Source organism: Amia ocellicauda, chromosome 4 (genome assembly GCF_036373705.1).
Source record: "Amia ocellicauda isolate fAmiCal2 chromosome 4, fAmiCal2.hap1, whole genome shotgun sequence".
Classification (NCBI taxonomy): Eukaryota; Metazoa; Chordata; class Actinopteri; order Amiiformes; family Amiidae; genus Amia; species Amia ocellicauda.
Genome location: NC_089853.1, coordinates 54,612,968 through 54,634,832, shown reverse-complemented (window position 1 = coordinate 54,634,832; position 21,865 = coordinate 54,612,968). Strand labels below are relative to the sequence as shown.

Sequence of the window (21,865 nt, the reverse complement as noted above, 5' to 3'; positions counted from 1 at the left end):
GTGGAATGAGGCTTTTAATCTAGAATGATATTCATCTTTCCTGAAGTTGTAATTGTCTGTATTATCTCCAATGTGAATGACTGGGGGTGGTGTTACTATGCACCATCTCGAGCCATCCACAGGCCGCCAAACATTAACTTAAGGAGGGCAAAACCTGCCGTGTATGATAGTCAATTACAATTATTGATCCTGATAGGATTGACAGGAAATGTATTCTTTATTTAATGAGATGACATAATCTTAAAGATCGCATTAAATCTCAAGCGCACAAGCAGTTTCACACAAAAATATTTGTTCTTCTGGGTAGATCAAGATTATGAGCATTTGCACTTTTCCAAAAGTAATGGTTTATACTATAGGACTTGCAAAATAAAAAGGACAGGACACATGGAAACAAGCTTAACTCTAGAATACACAAAGCAGGATGTGAAGTAGGAAGTATTCGCAGACAGTAAGACAGACTTTTCGAACAGAAATCCTTTACTTGCAGTACCATTCACTGGCATAAAGTTGACAACAGTACAGTCATTTAATGTGTTTGTATTACAGGAAGTACAGCACAAATCTTGGACACCAACATTTGTCTAGCTGAAAGTGTACATTTCTTCATACTTTTGAAAGTTGCTGAAAACGTCTCTGTAAGGTACATGTTACAAATAACAATGTGGTCTCGATACACTTGGAATCAAATTAAATCCATTGATGAATGGAGTAGAAATATAAATAAACAAAACTTGTATAAAATAATTATAACCCTATTTACAGTACAGTTTTAAACATTAACAAAAATAAACACTTTTATGCACAGAGAGAAAGATAATGAATCCCACATATAGTTCACCTAAAAACATATGCTGTTGCAATTGTGCAATTTTTCCCAAAGCAAGATGAAACATTACATAACTGGCAAACACAAAGTATATAGGAATATGAATGCACAATATGCGGACATAGGCACTACTACTTTCTTCTATTTAATTGATAAAAGGAAATGCAGTGATGTTAAGCACCACAAAACTACAAAATGTACATCATTTCCAAATCTGACACATTGTGAATTAAAAGTTGATTAACTACTCCCCCCCCATGAGCATTTAGCCTAAAATCTCTGCATGTCAGGATATTGAAGCAGAAAACAGGGGCAGTATGAAATGAATGCAGCTGAGAATATTTGTTGCGAATAGTTTCCTCTGCTTAACACCTCTATATGGGGAGATTCAATTACTGTCCTTGAGAATTCTTGATCGAGTTCTGAAGGTTCTATTTGTACTTTTAAAATGGCAACTAATGACCTGCATCCAGTGTTAAATGGGACCAATAAAGTCATTAATTAGTAACAGAGAAGTAGGGTGGAACAAAAACCAAACGATCCTGCAGTCTGGATTTGTACAGCCCTACTTTACAGCATTTAGAACAAAGGGTGTCACACCACGCCAGTCCACTGAACATCGAAGACACTGTACATACTAAATTGAAAGTTGACACATTAAAACTTTATTCACTTTCGTCCAGTTCTCCCATGGCTTTTAAAGATCCCTCAGTTGGCTCATTTATCCTCTGGAACGGACATGAAAATCTTCTGACAAAACAATGTAAAAATCTCTGCGGATCAAACAGAAGGTGATTTTGTAATGTTTTTCAGAATTTAAAAACATTTCAAAGGAGCTGGAAATGGACTAACCTACTCAGATGGAGGTGTCAAAGACAATAGACAGGTAGGCCTGCTCTCTGAAGAGGCCAAAGAGTCTGCACTCACCAATGATCTTTTCCACAATGTGAGGTTTCTTCCACTTGTAACCCAGCAAATAAAAGGGAATGCCGGTCAGAATGATGGCTGCTCCAATCAGGCACTCGAAGGGAGCCGCCCAGAATGACACCACGATCATGAAGATACAGGCCAGTACAAACACAATGGGAATCGCCAGGAAAATCTGGGGACAAACAGAAATAATTCTTCACACCCGGTCTGTGATGGGAAGTATTACTAGATAAAAATAATAATAATAATAATTCTTCACAGTCTTAGAGGCTCAGGTGCTCTAAGGTCCAAATTGTTCTCTCTGTGGAGGCTACCCATCACACAGTGAATGAATGACATGGAAGGTTTCCAAACCATAGCCTATCAGTAGGGGTTAAATTTTAATTGTGGAGCTGGGGGGCCCTATTTGCGGTGGGGCGAGTCGGGGCAGAATTTGGGACACTGGTGATAAATTAACATATAAAAGCACTACATAGTTGTTTATGATTGAAATAAAATGTAGGGAGGTCCAGGGATATCGTCACTTTGAATCTTTTTCTCAGGATATTAACCCCTTAAGCGTTGTGGTACATTTTGAGACACACACTACGAAAAAATGACTGTTTTGTCCTTGGTTTCTACTTTATTGTTTAGAGACAGAAAGTCAAATGACACCTATAGCACATTTAGGGGATGCTATAGGTGTCATAGGATACTTAAATGCAGTTTAAGACAACACAATTTAGAGCTGAAGAAGTTGTAGATGCATTTTTGTCATATCATGGGACAATATAACATATATTAATAATATAGGTGTTGATGACATCTGTAGATATCATTCCCCCTCTGGTTGTCATGACAGGGCTGGCCCCCTGAACATGTCACTCAGCAAACATCCCAGACTGGCTCATAGGATGAGCTCTAACAGCATCACATGCATGTCTGTAATGGGGGCCTGCATTGTCTTGCCTGGAAAGAAATCCATCAATTTGCCTTTTGATGAGGTTCACTGCAGCACACATTCAAATATCTCGAGCCTGTAAACTAAGTCTTTAAGCTCCTCCAGAGCATCAAGCATAAGTCCCATGTTGCTGATGAAATTGACTTTGCTGCAAGACCATCAAATGAGCACAGTTCAAATGACGTCAGTGTACTGTCTTTGCTTGCTGTGCAAAAATGGGAATGCAAAGCATCATGCATGGTCCAAGCAGCTTTCACTGTCCTGTATGATGATGTTTCCCACCTAATACCTAAGACTCGCCCGATCTTCCTTAACTGAGAGCCACCTTTCACCTTAAGAGGCTGCAATGTCTAGCTGTCTTTGGGTTTTTAGGTGGTGATTACTGGTGATAATGTAAAAAGTTTGTCAAGAAAACACATAAAGTGATCCACTTCAGAGCAACACTTCACTGCATCTCCGACAGACAACTCAAGTCTGTGATTTAAACAATGCCATCCAAACAGTTTAGGGTACTTTGCCTTCAGTTTAGTAAATACTCCAGCTTTTCTTCGATGCAAAGCTGACACTCCATCTGAACAAAACCCAATCAAGCATTCCATGAGAAAGCAATCATGAAGTCCATGACATATCAAACACATAAGAAGTGCCCTCTGCATTAGTAGATTCAAGTTCCACAAGATCTAGGAAGAAGGTTAGTGTCTCTGATTTGTTTACAGAGGCTCTAAGATAACTAAGCATGATTTCTTACTCAGAGATGTACTCTCCTCAATGAGAATTGTCAATTTCAATTTAGTGTTCTTTATGCTTTTCATCCATTAGTCCCTTAATTCCTTTGAAATGAAATTGTCAGCACATGTAACATTTGAATGTAGCACCCTACCCATATTGACACCATTTGACCTTCGTAGGTCTTCAAGTTCTGGATGATCAGCGTAGGGTCTTTTTGGCAATATAATATGCTCTTCTAAAAACAGATTTTGTTGCTGACATATCTTCCTGTGCCTTTACTAGCCCTGTAGCCAATCCTTCTGCAGCCCTCTGGTCCACAATTTTCTCTTCAAGTTTGTGACTCTTTGTCATGTTGTGTTCATAGATTTTCTTCTGCAAAGATTTAATCTGTTTAAGCTTTGTGTTTCCATATGGGCATATTAGGCTGCTTTGCGACTCTACAGATAAACTTTTCCGTGAACCAGTGCTTTGTCTGTGGCCGCCATGTGACCCAGCATCTTTACAGAAAGAACACCCTGCTTTCTTCCATTAACATAAAAGAATGGAAAGTTTTCCTGAATTGTTCATATTGTGAAAGTCCCCAGCAATCAGGCAGTTGTGGTTCTGTGCGGGCTTGGTCTGGTCTGCTCTGAGTAGCTGACGGTGTGCTGGTCTGGTCTGGGTAGCCAACCCTTGACTGGTCTGGGTGGCTGGCCCTGTGCTGAGCCGGGCTCCTGACGCTATGCTAGACTGGGAAGCATCTCTGTCACATCAACAATGGATCAGGAGGAGTGTTGCTATCCACTACTCCAAAACTTCAACTCTAATCTCTAAAGCCATCACCATCTGTTCTGTAAAAGCCTTAGTAGGTAGAATGAAGACAAAGAGCTAAAATCCACATTCATTAAAATAACTGATTATTATCAGACACCTTTATCCAGGGAGACTTACAATTGTTAGAATATGTCACATTGTTTTTATATTTGTACCTATTTATACAGCTGGGCATTTACTGGAGCAATCTAGGTAAATTACCTTGCTCAAGGGTACAACAGCAGTGGCCCCACCCAGGGAATTGAACGCACAACCTTCCACTCCCAAGGCCAGAACCCTAACCACTACTCCACACTGCCACCCACTCTGCACTGATATTATCCAATGGCTACTAAAACCCTGCTAAATGTGGGACAGTAGCTACGAGTGATTAATTATTTTTGTTAGCTAAGATACCTCTAATTGGAAATAATCTGTCAGCTGCCACCTCTTGCTACCTTCCTTCCTTCCTTCAATAATGCTGCTGCTTCACTGTCCTGGTGCAGCACATCACAACAAGTAAAAAGACCACTTTTTATAAATGTGCACACTTTTTGAAGAAACAGCAAGCTAGTGTGATAGACGAGCTCATTTACCACAGCACTTCATGCTGCTCAATCACAGGCTAACTTTCGTCATCCTCCTTAGCCAGATTAAAGTGTTAAATCATTCCCCAACATATTGCAAACTTTTCTTTCCGCGACCATGGAGGCTGGGCTCTGGCCCAATGTAACCACTGCCTATCAGGCTGTGATCGGCTCTTACCTTGATGGGCCTCCTCAGTTCGGGCTTCTTCCAGCGTAGCCACACCATCCCAGCAATGGCCATCCCCACACACAGCCAGGTGAAGAAACTGAAAAGGTTTATGACTGAGAAGATGTCTTGGGAACAGGCATAGAGCATTGACAAGAAACACTGTCCAAACAAAATGGGGAAGAAGAAAGCCTGGTCAAAGACATGTGAGGAAATGCTCCAGATTTCCATAAATTCCATCAATGCCATCAATTCAAACAGATTTCAAACTGAACTAAACTAAACACCACAAGAAACTGAACAAGACTATACACTTTCTTGCTGCTTTAGCTAACAGGCCCATGATGATATTGAACACTAAACTGCAATAGGACCCACATCCTGCACATCAACTGAACTTATGTTCAAGAGGAGTCTGAACTACACAGCAAGTTAAGGTATGTGGGAGATAATCTATGCTGATCACTTTTAGATCAAGGTGTGCATCCTCTGCTTCAAACGTCATTAGTATGAGCCCTGTCATTTTGGTTCTGAAAGGCTAGTAATCATAGTGTGTGGGAACTCACAGTGAAGATGAGAGACGGCACAGGGGTGAAGTGGTCTGTGTGAACCAAGCCCAGTGCAGACGGCAGGTGGCCCTCTCGAGCACCAGCATAAAACAGCCTTCAAGAAACAAGAACAATCACAGTTGCACTCTAACCTAGGATGCCTTGCTTTCACTGTCACAAAATCAGTTTCAAGATAGGGTGTTTAATATGACAAAGCTGAGGTCTTTATTTAGGTAATGCAGATGCATTGCTCTGACAGTGTTCAGCGTTGAAATGTGTGAATTTGGGAATTGAATTTTAATTTCTGTTTTAATTTCTTCCTCCTTACTGATTTCCACTTATCCCTTGTGACTGAAAGAACAGAAAAAAATGTCCTGGCGTCTCCTCTTCTTAATCCTTTCAAAGTAATTAGTGCTCACAGGTTTCAATTAATAAACTATTTAAAATCTTGACTGTAAAAGAAACCAAAAGTCATTTGAGGGCATTTCTCTCTTGAACAGTTAATTTGGTGTCACTTACTTGTCTTTGGTTAAACAGAGTAAAAAATATGTGGTATTTACCACTAATTTAAGTTCTGGAGATATTTTAGCAATTTATTCATGAAGGCAGCCCTACAGATCTGTCAGTATTCTGGAGCCAAAAGAGATAAAGCTGATAAGTAATCGAATGTTCTCACCGGGCAGATGTAAAGAGACTCCCGTTGACGGCACCAAAGCATGACAACCCCACAAAGATCGGAATGAGCCAAGACACTACTCCCAAATGGTATTCCCCAAAAATCTGCAAAGAAACATAACACATTTTGAATTATTATTATTTATTTCTAAGCAGGCACCCTTACCAAGTTTTCACAAGAGACATTTTCAAAGCATTAACCAAGTGCAGTAAATATAATCGGTTCCAGAAACAATGAGCATATATCCTAGTGCAAACAATAGGCAAACATAATAGAGTACTGTCCCTGGTAAGGGCTGGGGTGTGGGTTAGGCAAAGGAACCGAAGTTACAGTAAAATGATAATGCTGGCGCTGGTTACGCTGCGCTGGTTTAACCCTGAACCAGAATTCCTGAGGACTCGGAACTCTACATTGGACTTTCACTTCCACAATACAACATTGCAGGTCCCAGGTTACAACCCATCCCAGGTTAAGTCTGGTGGTTTGTGTAGATAGTAGAGCTCAGTAGGTGGTCCCTCACATGAGCCCTAGTACATGTAACTGGTCTTACCACAGCCACTGCCTCCGTTTCTATCATCACCCGTGGAGAGATGGTGGTGAAATAAGCCAAGTTGGTCAGCACGTACACTATCGTCACAATTGGCATGGATATGATGATGGCCAGGGGCAGGTTTCTGGAAAAGAGTTAAGATGGGTATTGGAAAGACTATACTGACCAACATACAACCACATTCATTTCACATTATCCAGGCAATGCACTACAATGGACAGCAATTGTAACCATTGTGGCATTTAATGGCTTTCTTAACCTGAGGACCTTTGAGGAATTATGAATTTAGAATTCCATCTTACAAGAATTAATTTGGAAGTGAACACCTATTATCTGTTGGTATTGTCACACCGTGGGGGGATGCCATGGTGCTGGGCTCTTGATATAGGCAGGGTCTCAGGAAATCGACACAAACAGGGGGTATAGTGCATTAAGTGCAGTTGTATTATTTACAGTGCTGGAGTGAATGAAAACAAAAGAAAACACAAAACAAATCCCTAGCTCCTGGTTGAGCCTAAACAATTAAACCGGTCCCTCTCTATAAACTAACCAAAAAAGTCACACAAACCCAAAGCAAAAACAGTTCAGAGGGTAATCCAAAGAGTAGCAAAAGTTTATTACCGGGTCGGGTTATCATCCAAATGAGTTTCTCTGTTGAGCCCCCTCACCCCTCACCCCACTCCAAGACTCCTCAACAAAGCATTCCAACTTCCTGCTTTTATGGCAATTACAACAAAGGTACCACGAAATTTCCCTGCTAGGACTTCGGGCGTTTTTATTCCCTTACAGGACAACTGGAAACTTCACACATTAGCGATCTCATTGGTCACAGTTACTCCTTTTTGCTTTTGAGCAACAGGATTGGTTGCAGGCTTGTTGGCGCTTTGCCGCTGAAATTCAGATAAATGCTGGTTTGCTTTTAATAATATTCTCAGCAACCGGGGGACCCGCACCCACATCCAGACTCTGCGTGGGATTGATTATTGCTTTGAATTAAGTGATTTCCACTTGTGCCGTTTGCTTTTAATAAATGTAATATGTTTAATAAAATAATGTTTAAAATGTTTTACGTTATAAAAAATAACTCCAATAATTGTGCTATATAAATACATTTTATTTCAACAGTTAAAAGCCTGAGAAAAAGGTAGGATAGATATTGTGAAACCTGCTTCACAATGCCTTCTTAAGTGTTCTGTGTAGATTTCAAAACTAGAATTGTAATTGGTTGTAGCACAATGTGTGCAGAACTGGGTTCCAGCCTGTAAGTGCTGTGTCAATGAGACCCCACAGAGGCGGTACACGAATATAGTGAATTGACAATTTCCAGGTATCTGAGAGAGGAAAATGTATCTGAAATCCTTTCTCTAGCGTCAAAATCAAAAAGCTGTTGGTCTACTTCTAGCCTGGAGAGAAATCCTTTGATGTTTATCGAGGGGGGGGGGGGTGTATTTTATAATAATTAAATTAATAAATACATGCTTACTTCACTTTATTGTATCACATAGGAAAGCCATTCGTGTATGCTAATCTGAGAGGAGTCCGTAGTGACTGAGATCTCGTAACGCAGCTACTGGGGACAGATGTCATGTTAAAGTGCAGAAAAGTCACTTTGTGTCATGTATGGTATAAGGCTGCATCCTTCATGTTGCCAGCTCATGATGTGTGATGTGTTCTACTTTGTGTGTAGAATAAGCCTTTAGGCAGCTCCCTTTAATAACAATGCATTAAAGCAATATTAATTAGAATATGATGCCATTGTAGAATTAATATACCGTGACCTCAGATCTCAGGAGGTGCTTGAGATTGGTTAACGGCAATATCAAAATGTCTGCTGCAGGAAAACAGCCTATGCCCAATCATGTTCACCATGGATTTTATTCCCATGTACAATGCACAGTCCCATCAGCCCAATGCAGTACAGTTTGGACCATGTGATTCTGATCAGAAGTAGAATTCTGGTTTAAACAAGAGATCATGCATGCGTGTACTGTACCGTTCTGGGTTGATCATTTCTTCTGTTACATAATTTAAGTAATTCCTAGAGGCAAAGGAAGAAAGATGCATGTTATTAATAAGCAGGAACCAAGTTAGCTGTTGTTACGCCATAAAAGAAACCGGAAAAATAAAGACAAATAACACATGGCACATAAGTAGGGAAAAAGTGTGTTCATGTGTTGCCCTCTCCCAGGCCTGTAATAGACTTTGTTTCAAATTAACCAGCCGTGGTGTCATTTATACTGCTGTACTAATAAAATGAATGCTCTTTATTGTAGGTTGAATGGGTGGGGGGGTTAAGATAAGGGGGTTTATATCAAGATCTGTGCAGCAGGTAAACACTTACTAAACACTAATTGTGTTTTGAGCACTTAATCTATTTATCCACATGGATGAGGAGTCGACTAAACATAAAAATAAGCCATGTATTACTGGACAACAGTGTAAATGAAAACAGGATCTACAAATCAGTGTCATTAAAACCCAGTATGGAATTAAATGGTTTGGCTTCAAATGTACTTTCAGAATATTCCCTCTACAATTTGTATGGATCACTATTATTAGATACAGCAGGAAAATTTGTTTCTAAAAGACGAAAAGGTTAATGAGGGCTACCTGATTTCTAGATGTTCTTTTGAGGCAAGTCACCACATCTGATGGTACATTCAAATCGCTTACCAGCCTCCAAATGCAAAAAGCCCACTGTACAGAGCCAGGACTATGTTGCCTACTCCTGTGTGGCTTCCTTCGAACACAACGTCTGGCTGCAGATAAGGAATATCACCTGTGCAAACATAACGTTACAAGGAGTGACACAGTTTCAGTGTAGGACAATTGTATGTTAAAGAGCCCATGAAATGTTCTTCTGCACGTTTTGGGTGCCAGAGTTTGGCTTTGGCAGATGAACAAGTCCACTTCTTGCCAAGAGAGGAACAGACTTGTATCACATGCTTAAGCAGCACAGCTTGAAGCTAACAGAGGGACGAAGGGAACATTTTGAGTATCAAGGGGTGATTAATATAAGGAGTAAGAATCAAATAATAGACATAGAAATATAAATAATATTCTTTAAAGGCTAAAGCACACTTGTAAATCAGTTGTGTGCAATCTGGGTAGAAAAAGGATTTAAAAGTGAAACACTTTTCTGTAAACCTTAATTAGACAAACAAGTCATAAAACACACGTCCCTTCCTTCTGTCAACAACTGCATCATTTTAAACATGTTTCATCCCTGCAGGGCATTGTTGAGCTTGGAATATGTATTCAAGGGAGGGTGAAAATATCACTTTTGTTTAAATAGCAGGAAGTGGAACAAAGGCCATAGCAGGGGTGGAGGAATGGCCATAAGTGTGTTGAGATATGTAGCTGCACAAAACCTTTGATTGTTCCTCCTTCACCTTAATACACATAATTCACTAATTGAAGCAGAACTGATAATACAACCGTTTAAGAGTGTGAGGGTTTTTAAAACTACTGATTACGATCCTGACCACTTAAAGCAAACGCAAAGGAGCAGAGCACAGGAGAAGGTGCCTGCATATTTTTGTATGATACTGGTGGTGACTCTTTACTTCATTTCATGGAACAGTTTTTTAGAAGCTGATAGGTTGACCCAGGGATTATCATGCAGATGTCAGTCATAACAACTGGGTTATATTTGGAGTCGAGAATACTACCGAAAGGGGGTGGGACATTGCTGTTTCCATGGGAACTTAGTGAACGCATTGTCTAACAAAGCTGCCTACAGGCCGTCGTGACCTTCATACAGGCAGACCTTCCCCCTACTGCCTGTTTATCTATTGATGATCTTCGATGCTAAGAATAAAATAATAAAAGAGTTTTAAAAAAGAATTTGCCAGAAATCCAAATCTTTGGTAGTATTCCCTTTTCAGAAATACTGGGACTGCATTCGCAAAATATCATTATTCAGGATCCAGAAGAAAAAATAAAATAATTGAAGTTCAAGATGGGAGAGACATGTTGTTGCCCAGTATCTTTAATGTCATATATGAGAGCACGAATAAGGTAAAACAAAAAACTGCAGGCTGTCAATTGCCCTTCTTTATTACATTGATTTTCTATGTATATGCAAAGGTACAATGCTGCATCAATACAATCTCATGAAAAGCTGCAATCTCTTTAGGCATCTGTATGTAGTCCTCCACTCTAAAATAATGACTATTCAAAGCATGCATTTGGAACCTGGCAGTGCTTTTGTTTTACCGTATTTCTCTGGATAAAACAAAATGTAATTTTCCTCCTGTGAGACTGCATTAGAATGCCCTCTAATAGGCAATATGGATTGCAATTGGATATGGTTGTTTGGTGTCTGTCATTTTGATACAAACCCTTGTTCAGCTCTGAAATACAATAGATGGGAAAAATATGACATCTGAAAGACAGAATTATAATCTACAAAATGGTGACTATGCATGGGGTGGAGAGAAACTGCTCTCAATATCTTAATTCAACAATTTCATTTGAAGAAACTGTATTTATAAGCCAAGGGTAAGAAATACTGATAGAACTAGATTAGAACCTAACAGTAGAGATGTCTTGGGTCTGTTTATTCTGCATTTAGTAATTAATATAAGGAGTAAAAAGTAGGTTGGCAGCATTCTGAATGCAAAATAGCATCCTATTGGTTGTTTATATTTAACAGCAGTAAATACAGTAAGTACATTTTGCTCCTATTTTATTTTTGGCACTGAGAATTATATTTGTACCCTAATGGTAGGCGGTGGAATACAGATAATACGTTACAATCCCCAAGAAAATGTTGATTTCATTTTATTAAGACCTTTAGAGGTGTTACCACATTTGCATCATATTTAATTAAACATTTACATTATGGGCCGATGACTCAGGTTGGTATATAGTTGCTGCCGCCTCTTAGTGGTTGCTGTGTTGTTATTATTAATCCAGGATGTCAGTTTCAAACGAGTTCTACCAAGGAGCTTAACGGACATGTATTCACAAACTCTGTGATTTTCAGTCAGAAGTGCAGGTTGTTCTGATGTAATCAGACAAAGAGACTGAAGTGCTAATTGTAGAAAAGCAATAAGCACTCTTCCTTGACACAGTCACGGCTGTGCCCAAAAATTTATTCTTTCTGTTGTAATTGCCCCGCCATTTTCAAATCAAATTCCATTCACGCAGCTTACACCAAACATCATTTAGCAAACACAGGAGCTGAAAGGCTGATTGACACTTTGTTTTCGGCTCAATGACAAAGCAGCGCACACCGGCTGCTGACAATCTCCCTGCCCGGCTGCCATGGAAACCCCTGTGCGTAGTGTAGTGAGTTGATATGGATGCTCTCAGGACGGATGGGGTATTCTGATAAACATGGTTATTATTTTTCCTTCTGTTATACTGCAGGTTTATTGAACCAGTAATTGCCTGTAGCTGCCTTCTGCCTTTATCAAAAATGTCATTAGAAGATATTATCCTTCATTTTCTCCATTTTTGTAAGAGGGTTATATGTGGTGTTGATATTCAAATATAAAACATTTCATTTTAAACAGACATTTTTTCTCTTTACAGTAAAACATCACTTTAACCTATTAAATGACTATAATACTACAGAGAGGGCTTTGTTTATATAGTTTTTTCACCTTGCAGTAAGTACCATAATCATGTAATGAGCACCAGCCCAAATATTATGCCATCACATGCAATCTAATTAAACTGCTTGTGAAATAGAATAAATCTGCTGGTGCACCATGTTTCTGTGTGGGTGTACCGCACCATCTCTGAACAGGAGCAGCAGTAGTAAATATCATTAACTCCACATACAAGTAAACTGAAACATCCAGGTTATGTCACAAGGGGTCACAGTGGGAGTCACAGTAACTGCTAATAGCGATAGGTGAGGGCAAAATGTCCATACCAGTGAAAGAACTGCTGTCTCATTTCAACTGGCTTTCATCCATCAGTTTTGCAATGCACACAGTGCTGAACATTTGTGCACAAAGTGGCTGCAGATGTCCAGAAACTCAGCCTAGAGAGGGATTTACACTAGTAAATCCTGTTTTGTTAGACAAATACAGAATAAAAATTCCCTACAATAGAGAAAAATTACATACATGGGCCTCAATGATGTTTTCTGTTTCGAGATACAAAAGTTGATTCCTGCAAATACATCATAACTAGGTGCAATGCTTGAATTGCTGTCCAAAAACTATACAAAGCGCTGCTTGTTCTCAATTTTGTCAAGATCAAAGTGTTCGCAAGAGTGATGGCAGTGAACAGGAACGTGCACTTGCTGTAATTTTGTTTTATTGGAGGAAACATGAATGTACAATTCCTCACTGTACATATATATTGAAGTGGATCTTCAAGTCCATTTAGATTTTCTGACATCAGACAATCAAATCTGCAATGTATTGACAAATTTGACTGTGTCATCTTTATTTTAAAAGCTTAGTGCCCAGGGCTGTGCCTGCCAATGTAAAGATATAATTGCTAATGAACTGGGGAAAGAGAGCCAGGTGGAGAACTGCTTTTGAACCAGAATGTGGAGTATTCCGCGCAAATGTTTGAGAGAGAAACCCAAATTCAGTGTGACCTTCACAAAGGACAATTTCCTGGTTGTAAAACAATGTGTAAACCCTACTTCAGGTTTGCTTTCTATGCTCATTTCAAAGTTTCTATAAAAAATTAACATAACTGAAGTTATTTGGATGTGAAAATTGGGCTATATAAATCACTTAGTGACCAACATCCTGTCTAACAGCCTGTCTGGCCTCTTCATTTAGTTTTTGTTCAGATGGGGACAATGGGATAACCTAAAGAACAACCTTCATTCTGACCAATCTGCATTAATGATACGTTGACCAATTTGTATATTTTAAAAGTATATTACTCTGCTTTGGAGCTGTTATCTCTGAAAGATACTGCAGTGCTGGAAGGGAATGGTTGTGATGTATACCAGCCTTTCAGTTCTGCTCATTTGTTTTTTTAATTGTATAATCTGCAGATTTTGCATAGCCAATAGAAATAGCCTGTGAAATATTTAAATAAAGTTCATTCCAACTGAAGAATAACTGGAATATGTTTGAACAATTAATTGGTTAGTATCTTGCAGTTTCTTTCTTGAACGTTTTTCACTGGGCCAACAGCTTCTGGTTCCTGCAGACTGCGATAGTAGGGCCCTGTCACTGAAGCCTGTTTTGCTCTTCTCTGTCTTAAAGTAGAATTCTTACCTCGTATGATCTGTATAAAGCCGAAGATGATGATGATGGTGAGAGCCAGGAGCTTTGAAGCCGTGAACATATCCTGGACCTTCGTTGCAGCTTTTACACTGATGCAGTTCACGAATGTCAGCAGAGCTATTAAAAGAGAGGGAGGATACAGAAACTGGAGAACTCTTAGTCTTGAATTATGATTGACTATATTAAGTTTGTTGTTGTTATTATTGATTTGTTCTTGAAGAGTAAGGTTAAGTAAAACAACTTTGCAATTTTGAGGTATAAATTAGATTCTGTACACTTTTGAAACTTTTGAAGATTGAAACATTGGTTATCATTGGTGTAATTCTGTGTGAGAGGAGCACACTGTGTGGTGGTGTTTCGGTCATCCCTATGATGGTGTGAAGGGTTCAGTCTCAATACTTTACTGGCAGCAATGTAAGTATAGGGGACCAAGTCAAGGCCATGTGTTTTCTGTGGGCACTGCAGTGAACAGTAATACAGCCATAGTTTTCTTAAAAGTTACAAAATGTAACATGGGGTTTATGGCATGCCAAACTGTCACTTTGAGAGATCTCAAAATTCAATTTAAGATATCCTAAATTGAACTGCAGATATCTCAAATTCAACTAGAGATATCTGGAATTCAATTTTAGATCTTCAAATTGGGGTTAATTTGAAATACAAATACAAATACAATTCAAGATATCTCATTTAAAGCTCCAATTTGAGATATTGAAATGGAGCTTTAAAAAAAGAGATCTCAAATAGAATAGGAAGTCAATTTGAGATCTTGAATTTAATAGGAGGTCAATTTGAGAAATCTCAAATACAATTAGAGATCTCGTTTCAAGCTCAATTTCAAGATATGTCAAATTGGATCTTTAAAAAAGATCTCAAATTGAACAGGAAATCCATTCAAAACATAAAGTACTGAATTTTAAATCTTGAAATAGTTTGAGACATCTGCAATTCAATTTAAGATATCTTATCTCAATTTGGCTTGCCATAGGAGTGAGCAGAACACAGACGCAGTTTGTTGAACAGCCACTGACAGGGTTGAAAAAGTGTTAAGTCTACAACCACTGCCACATTAAAGAACACCATATTGTTGAGTATAGTGTCATACTGTGTAGTCTATCCATCTAGTTCACCTCTTGTGTCTCTGAAATCACTAGTAGTAGTGATTAGTAAAAAATATGTAGCATATACACAAAGAATGAAAACTTGCTTAATTCTGTACCATTTTCTTGGAAGGCTAACATGAAACCTTACATAGGTTTCAGACTATACTAACATGCCATGCCACAGAAATCTCTGCCTCTGAGTGGTAGAAAGGGTAAGAGCTCAGGGTAGTTCAGCGGAACTGTAACCTACCTATGGTAGACCACAGGCCTAGTTTTACTCACTGAGGCAGAGGCACGCGATGAGTTTGGCAGGGGAGTCAGGCACGTTGCAGTCGGGGTAGAAGGGCTTCAGGGTGTAGGTGGCGAAAACAAGTGATACGACGTATTGAGAGGAGGGGCGGATGATCAGCATTTCCACCCACAGCTTGAGGAAAGCAAACAAGTCCCCGTACACCTCCAGAATGTAGGTGTAGTCCCCTCCAGATTTGGTGATGGTAGTGCCCAGCTCGGCATAGCACAAGGCCCCCAGGGTGGAGAACACCCCACACACTGCCCAGATGATGAGGGACGACCCAGCCGAGCCCGCCTGCTTCACCACCCCGGTTGGCGTGATGAAGATGCCCGAGCCAATGATGCTGCCAATGATCATGCCCACGCCGTTCATCAGCGTGATGTTCTGTTTCAGCTCGATCTTTTGCTTGTTGTCCGAGACTGCTGGCTCTTCAGTCACTGCATAAAAAAACACACACACACACATAAAGCTGAGTTATAATCACTGGTTAGCAACCTGTAACATGGCAGAAAACCTTTTCTGCCAGCTGCCACATTCTATTTTGGGAGCTCCATGGGGCACTGTGCACTGTGAATGTGGTTTGTTTCTGGGTTAAATCTGGGTATTTGTGTAATCGGACGACTCAATTCTCAGAAGTATGATTTATTATCTTCTACACAGAACTCTCCACCTTATGGTCACCAGTAAGGCATGTGGGAAATAAAATGAATAAATAAAGCATCCGGATCAAACAGGGTTTCCAAGGACTGTGACTACATTACAAAAATAAATCTGACAGGAGTAACTGATTACAAAATTCAGGCAAATGTAAGACAACTTTTTGCACAATTTAAACGCAGTTAAGCAAGAATGTTTTAAATACATGAACAATGTTATGATGGTAATATGCACCACAGTGATGTCAGAGATTGAGTTATAACTGGAGGAGAATGAGTACTGGGAGATCTAGAAGTGTTACATATTAAAGTAGTTGTTAATGCATGTTGCATGTTGTTAACAGAAGGTCATTATTAGATTATGTCACACATCATATAATTCTGTTAACATTTAGCATTTCGATCTAGGGTTTGAGTTTCACACTAAGTCAGTGACATAAAGCTAGTCTTCTACCACACACAACGAGGGCTATAATTAAAGTGTCACTTTATTCCCCTAATCCCAATCTATGTAACTTCCTGAAAAACCAGCTCCTTCCAAAACTGCACCTAAAATGAAACGGAAGCCTGGCAATACGTAAGTCCCTAAGGCATGACAAATGGGCAGCCCTTGTGCATGCTGTTTCCACTGTCATTTTAATGTAAAATGTGCTATCAATGAGGGATCACTCATGACTTTTAACAATGGTCTGACGACGCGCACAGCAAAGTGTCCCGTAACTTCAGTGCATTAGGTTTGGCAATTCATATTTCTTTTTATGAATTTGTATTTGTGAAACAACAACACTGTTGTATACACTAACATTTGTTCCTTGTGATATTTGCAGTGTTCATGTTAAGTGCTCTAATCTTGTGCTAATCATGTTTCTGCGTGTGCTTTTATAGCTGCTTGAAAACATTACTTACATCAATTACAGCTTGAATTAATTTGCTATGAACCTTTTTTAAAATATAGATATATTCAGTGTGTAATACAATCCAAGCACACCTTCACATAGTAATAAAACAATGCTTTATACCTCAATGCAAACGCTGTAATGAAATGCACAGTGCTCTTATTTATTCATTAATTAATTCATTCATCCATTGCAGACCTTTAAGATTGTGCCTTTGTCTCCTTCTGATTCTGCTTTCTAAATCAGAAATCAGCACCATTGGAAACAATAATCTTTATTTTGACTGTAAAGAATGGGGTCACCCAAGAAGGGCCGACTGCAGATATACTGATGGTTTAAAGTTACCTTGCATGCCGTGGTTAACTGATGCAATGCCCTACCAAGCTACATCACTCTGCTCCATCCACTGCACAGCGCTGAACAGCCTGCACTTCACTGCGGAGCTGAGGGGCCTCCACAGCGTGCTTATACAAAATGCTTACCTTCCATTTTCTGCAGCTCCTCTGTCTCCTTGTTCACACTTTCTCGCCGCCTGGATTTCAGCTCTGACATCTTGCTGCTGATTCTCTCCCAGGGCTGGTGCTGATCTGACTGTGCACCTGTATGGTTGCAATTCTTGATTTTTTGCTGTCCTTTCTGGTTCTGCTTTAAATTATTTGAGAGATAAAGAACAAAATAGATTCTCACCAACACTAAGAGGAGACAGTCCCAGGCTCTTGTCTACAGCCCCCTAGCTATTATCAGAAGGCAGCAATGATGCAAATTCTGTCATTTGCAGCATCCGTAAGCGTGCACATGTGTCTCTCTAATCTTAAAAGGATGAACACCGTGAGGCTTACTGGGGAAGCACAGTTATTGTTCTGAGTGTGACACATTCATCAGTGTCTTAAAGGGGCAGTGCATCAGAGAGAGACTGGTAGAAATATGACTCACTTCCTGCTTAATGCACCGGTACTGTGAAAAAAGTCAAATTTAAAAGCATAACAGGAGAAAAAAAATACTGATTATTTAATGTTGTTTATTCTTAAGTATAAATAATTTGTCCTGTACTCGTTTTCGATGTCAAACCCCTCAGGAAATGATTTTTGAGCACTTACTGATGGATGTCGGCAGCCTTCTTTCAACCATGCAGGTTTGTACATGCACAGTTCATTAAAATGGAGCCTAGTCTTCAGTCTTCAATCATGTTTCCCCATCATTAAACTTAATCCATCAAGCAATTGAATGAAAATAGTTTGGTGTTCCACAGGTAATCTTTCCCTTGTTTCATCATCTCCGTGAAACCACCAGCAAAATACTGCCAGGAGTTTCATCAGTGCTCTCGACCAGCACTCAGGGTGCAGGATGTGAGTCAAAGTAGTGAAAACAGGATTTGGTTTGCAGCTGTGGCTACTGGTTAAATGATTGTACTGCATTCAAATAGACAGAAAATACACCAAACTGCACACAAATTAAAGGGCAGGACTAGTAACGTCAAATCTTTGAGGGCTGCAACATAAATAGGTGTTCAGTCAGCTCTGTTTCTGCATCAATTCAGTTAGATTTCTTGTATGCCAATTTATTGACTAGATCCCTTGCAGGTCAGTTATTTACAGACAATGCAGGGCTGTAAAGCATGTTCATTTATTTCATATTAATTCCTAACACAAATCACAAAACCCAGAATACAATTTCTTACAAATAAACTCATGAACAAATTCAAAGTGGAAAGACAGGTTGGGAATAAAAAATTAATAAATCATAGTTAACAAAGGATAATAATAGGTATGGTAATGTCTGTTTGCAACAATAATAATAACCACAGTACTGGTACCTAGTCGTTTGGCATCAATGTGACACTAGAGAAAACTTACACTATTCTCTTTGGGGGTGAGCAACATATATTCAGGTTCTTTTCCATTGACATACCACCATTTTACTATTCAGATAAACATGAGATGAATTTTGAAAATTGTGGCGGAATAATTAGAAAACAAAAAGGATGATTTTTTGTCCCTAATAACCTTAACAAGATCAATAGGCTTTCCCCAGCCTAGGGCTCAGAAGTCTGAAAATAATTAAATATCCTGACATACACAGGGTTACTGCTTCTCCCCTAGTTGTTTTCTTTCTACAATGGTTTACTTGTAAGAAACATTATTCTGAGTGTCAAGATCTCTGTTATTCTATTTTAATACAAATCGTCATGCTTTTTTCTCCACTTGTCTAGACAAGAATGACAACTTGTATAGTAAATGGATACTCGTGATATTCGTTTCAGTCTATTTGTATTTATACATGAAATCAGCCTTCTATACACTTTTCAATTAAACAAGCAAATACAATGCGTGCTATGGAGGCTGTTGCTAATGGCAGCGCTGTATTCAGTGAAGTTGGTGACTGCCAGGCTTCTGAACATGGATCAACTTACCTGGGATGTGCTGGGGAAAAGGTGGGATGAAGAAATTATGATGTCAGTTCAAATCATGGCCGTCAGAGAAGCCGAAGCATCTCGTCATACAGTCGCGCCGCCATTAAACGTGTCGGAGTCGCCGAACGCAACGTGTAACGATGACGTAGGAAAACAACGCTGTTCTTTAACGGTCTCCTGGAAAAACATTCATGCGCGTACAAGTGCCAGATTTTCCAGATGTTGCAAATAAAAACCTTGGGTGAATAAATTGGGGGGGAAGGTTTCATGGTGGATTGTATTGAGGAAAATAAAGAAATGGAGGTAAATTGGATGTTGTTTGCCTTTTAATTGACCGTGGTAATGCTGACAGTGAATAGCTGTCGAACACACGTCCCTCCCACAGGTCATAAAAAAGTAAAACGTGTTGAACATTATACATTACAGCCCATTCACCTGTGTGTACCAAACGCTGTGCAAACTTCTCACACACACACACACACACATATAAAGTATGGGATGTATCACTATTTAATGTCATACAATGAAAACAAAGCATGCAGCCCTTTCTGGCAAGGAAAAAAGGAAGACAAATACAATCAAGGAAATAAAAGATTTCGCTGTTCATCTGGTTTACTGTGTAGAGAATGGTGTGGTTACATTGTTTCTGTTATATTCATACATCATGTAAGCAGGGGTTATAGTGACAGCTGTATGTTGGTGAAAAAATCTATTCATAAAACTTTTACTGCTGTACTAAATGAACACCTGGGGAAAATCCCCAGGCAGTATCACATACAACTTTTCAGGGCTGCGTTTCACAGGCTTAGATTAGGACTGATGTTATTTTAGGGAGGGTAGATACCTTAGGTCTGTTAAAACCAGCTGTCAGATTGCTAAGTAAATGAAATGCTTTTTATATTTACAACTTTGTTTTTCAACTGAAGGACATTTTATTGATATTGCCCAGAGTATGTTATTACAATAGGTTTAGATTTTAAGCAATGCAGCAGTAGTTTGCCCTGGACATTGATTCTGGACCAAACAGCCTCTGTTTTAAATTTTAAATTTTACTGTTTAGTTTTATATATATATATCATTATATAGATTGTTAACACTGTATAGAAAATGCTTCATGAAGTAAAAGTGGTTGATAATCTGCCACACACACAAAGACAAAATGAGTATGAATTGTAGTGATATATACTGGTTAACCCAGAATGGTGGTTTTCAATTAGGAGGCATCAGCATTTACTTAACAGATTTGTGTAAAGAAAGATCAGAGTTAACAATGTGTGAATTACCAATAATTACATCATAAGCCCTTTTATATAGTAAGAAAATCCTCATTATGCTTTTTTAAATAGTGGGTTCATCAAGAAATAGAATTATCCTTCACTCACTTATGACAAAGAAGGTCTTACAATTTATATTTCTGAGAAATATTTCCATCTTCATAAAAAAAATGATGACAGAATAAGATGAAAGATTAAGCAAATTACTTTCTAACATCCATTTTGGGTCCTGTTTCGACCATTATTCTTTGCTAAATATCGCCTTGGCATCTTGTTAGATTGCAAAGCACAGGTTTTGTGTTGTAACATAAAGTCACCTCCAGAGGACAGTCATGCACACTGGTTATGTAAAATAAAGTTGAATATTGTGGAAGCGAAGCTAAACACTCTGAATTGAATACTACTTAATTTTGTGAATGATGCTCCAAATATGAATGCTAGGTCCAGTTAAGTGGTCAAACACCAGGCGTCCTATCACTTAACAGACCCATTGTACAGTACACCTGAAAAAATTAACTCAAAACAATGCACATAAGAAAATAAATATTACACAGGAAGGAGGACATTTTGGCATTAATGGCAGGTTTGATTGAATCACCGATTATACATCTGCCAAGCAAGCAATCACACCCTCTGCATATGTTGGAGGACAAGAGGAAACTGTTAACGGGATTCAATTGACCAGCTATTGTATCAATGTCAAATTACTATAAGCGGTTTGATGGTCTGCCTGTAGTGCGTGAATGTGTCCCAGGCCTTTAAACTACAAGGAGCTCTATTTGCTGTGCTTGTTTTTGAAGACTCCCAGGCTGTCAGCAGAAAACATTTTAGAATTAAACTTATTTTTATGTTAATCAGAGTTTAATGCCAACCAATATTTCCCGTTGTACGGTATAAAGGAACTCACACAACATTTTTATTAATGTTCCAAGTAAAAGTATTTTGCTTCATTTAAATTACTTCAAAAATTGTGCCCCTTCCTAAGTCATTGTCTTCGACATCCTGGTGTAGTGTCTACAGCTTCTTTAAAGAAATACAATTATGTGTTAAAATTGCAATTTAATAAAGATTCCATAATTTTTACAATTTAAAGTGTGGTGGAGTCCTAAAATGCATAGCATAGGTTCAAATGGACCACAAAAAAAACAAATCCAAAACTGGCATTCCAGTGGAATTCCAGATTGTTTTCAGTGAAGTATATTCAATTGAAAGCTAAAGATGTGTGAGGCTTAAAAACAGTGCGATTACAAATGGTGAGGTTACATTAAAACATTAA

General features: G+C 38.9%; 1 protein-coding gene across 3 annotated transcripts; it reads right to left on the bottom strand.

Annotated features, from left to right (window-relative positions):
• Positions 1 to 459: 459 nt before the first annotated feature.
• Positions 460 to 18,266, bottom strand: LOC136748767 (large neutral amino acids transporter small subunit 1). Of its 3 annotated transcripts, none has more exons than XM_066702782.1 (12): positions 18,003 to 18,266; positions 17,388 to 17,550; positions 15,344 to 15,790; positions 13,950 to 14,075; positions 9,421 to 9,526; positions 8,741 to 8,785; positions 6,748 to 6,871; positions 6,198 to 6,301; positions 5,540 to 5,636; positions 4,986 to 5,135; positions 1,757 to 1,931; positions 460 to 1,602 (listed from the first exon to the last, which is right to left on the bottom strand). In XM_066702782.1, the coding sequence occupies exons 1-12, from the start codon at positions 18,045 to 18,047 to the stop codon at positions 1,547 to 1,549; spliced, it is 1,638 nt and encodes a 545-aa protein (XP_066558879.1). In that variant the 5' UTR covers positions 18,048 to 18,266; the 3' UTR covers positions 460 to 1,546. The 3 variants fall into 3 exon arrangements, with proteins under 3 accessions (XP_066558879.1, XP_066558881.1, XP_066558880.1); XM_066702784.1 differs by having other exon boundaries at positions 4,986 to 5,073; XM_066702783.1 differs by having other exon boundaries at positions 17,388 to 17,547.
• Between the last annotated feature and the right edge of the window lie 3,599 nt (positions 18,267 to 21,865).

Coding starts and splice junctions, on each gene's coding strand:
- LOC136748767 (XM_066702782.1), bottom strand. CDS start 18,047: ATGTACAAACCTGCATGGTTGAAAGAAGGCTGCCGACATCCATCA. Junction 5,637..6,197: donor AGTCTCTTTACATCTGCCCG/GTGAGAACATTC, acceptor TGTTTCTTGAAG/GCTGTTTTATGCTGGTGCTC. Junction 1,603..1,756: donor CATTGTGGAAAAGATCATTG/GTGAGTGCAGAC, acceptor TTTGATCCGCAG/AGATTTTTACATTGTTTTGT.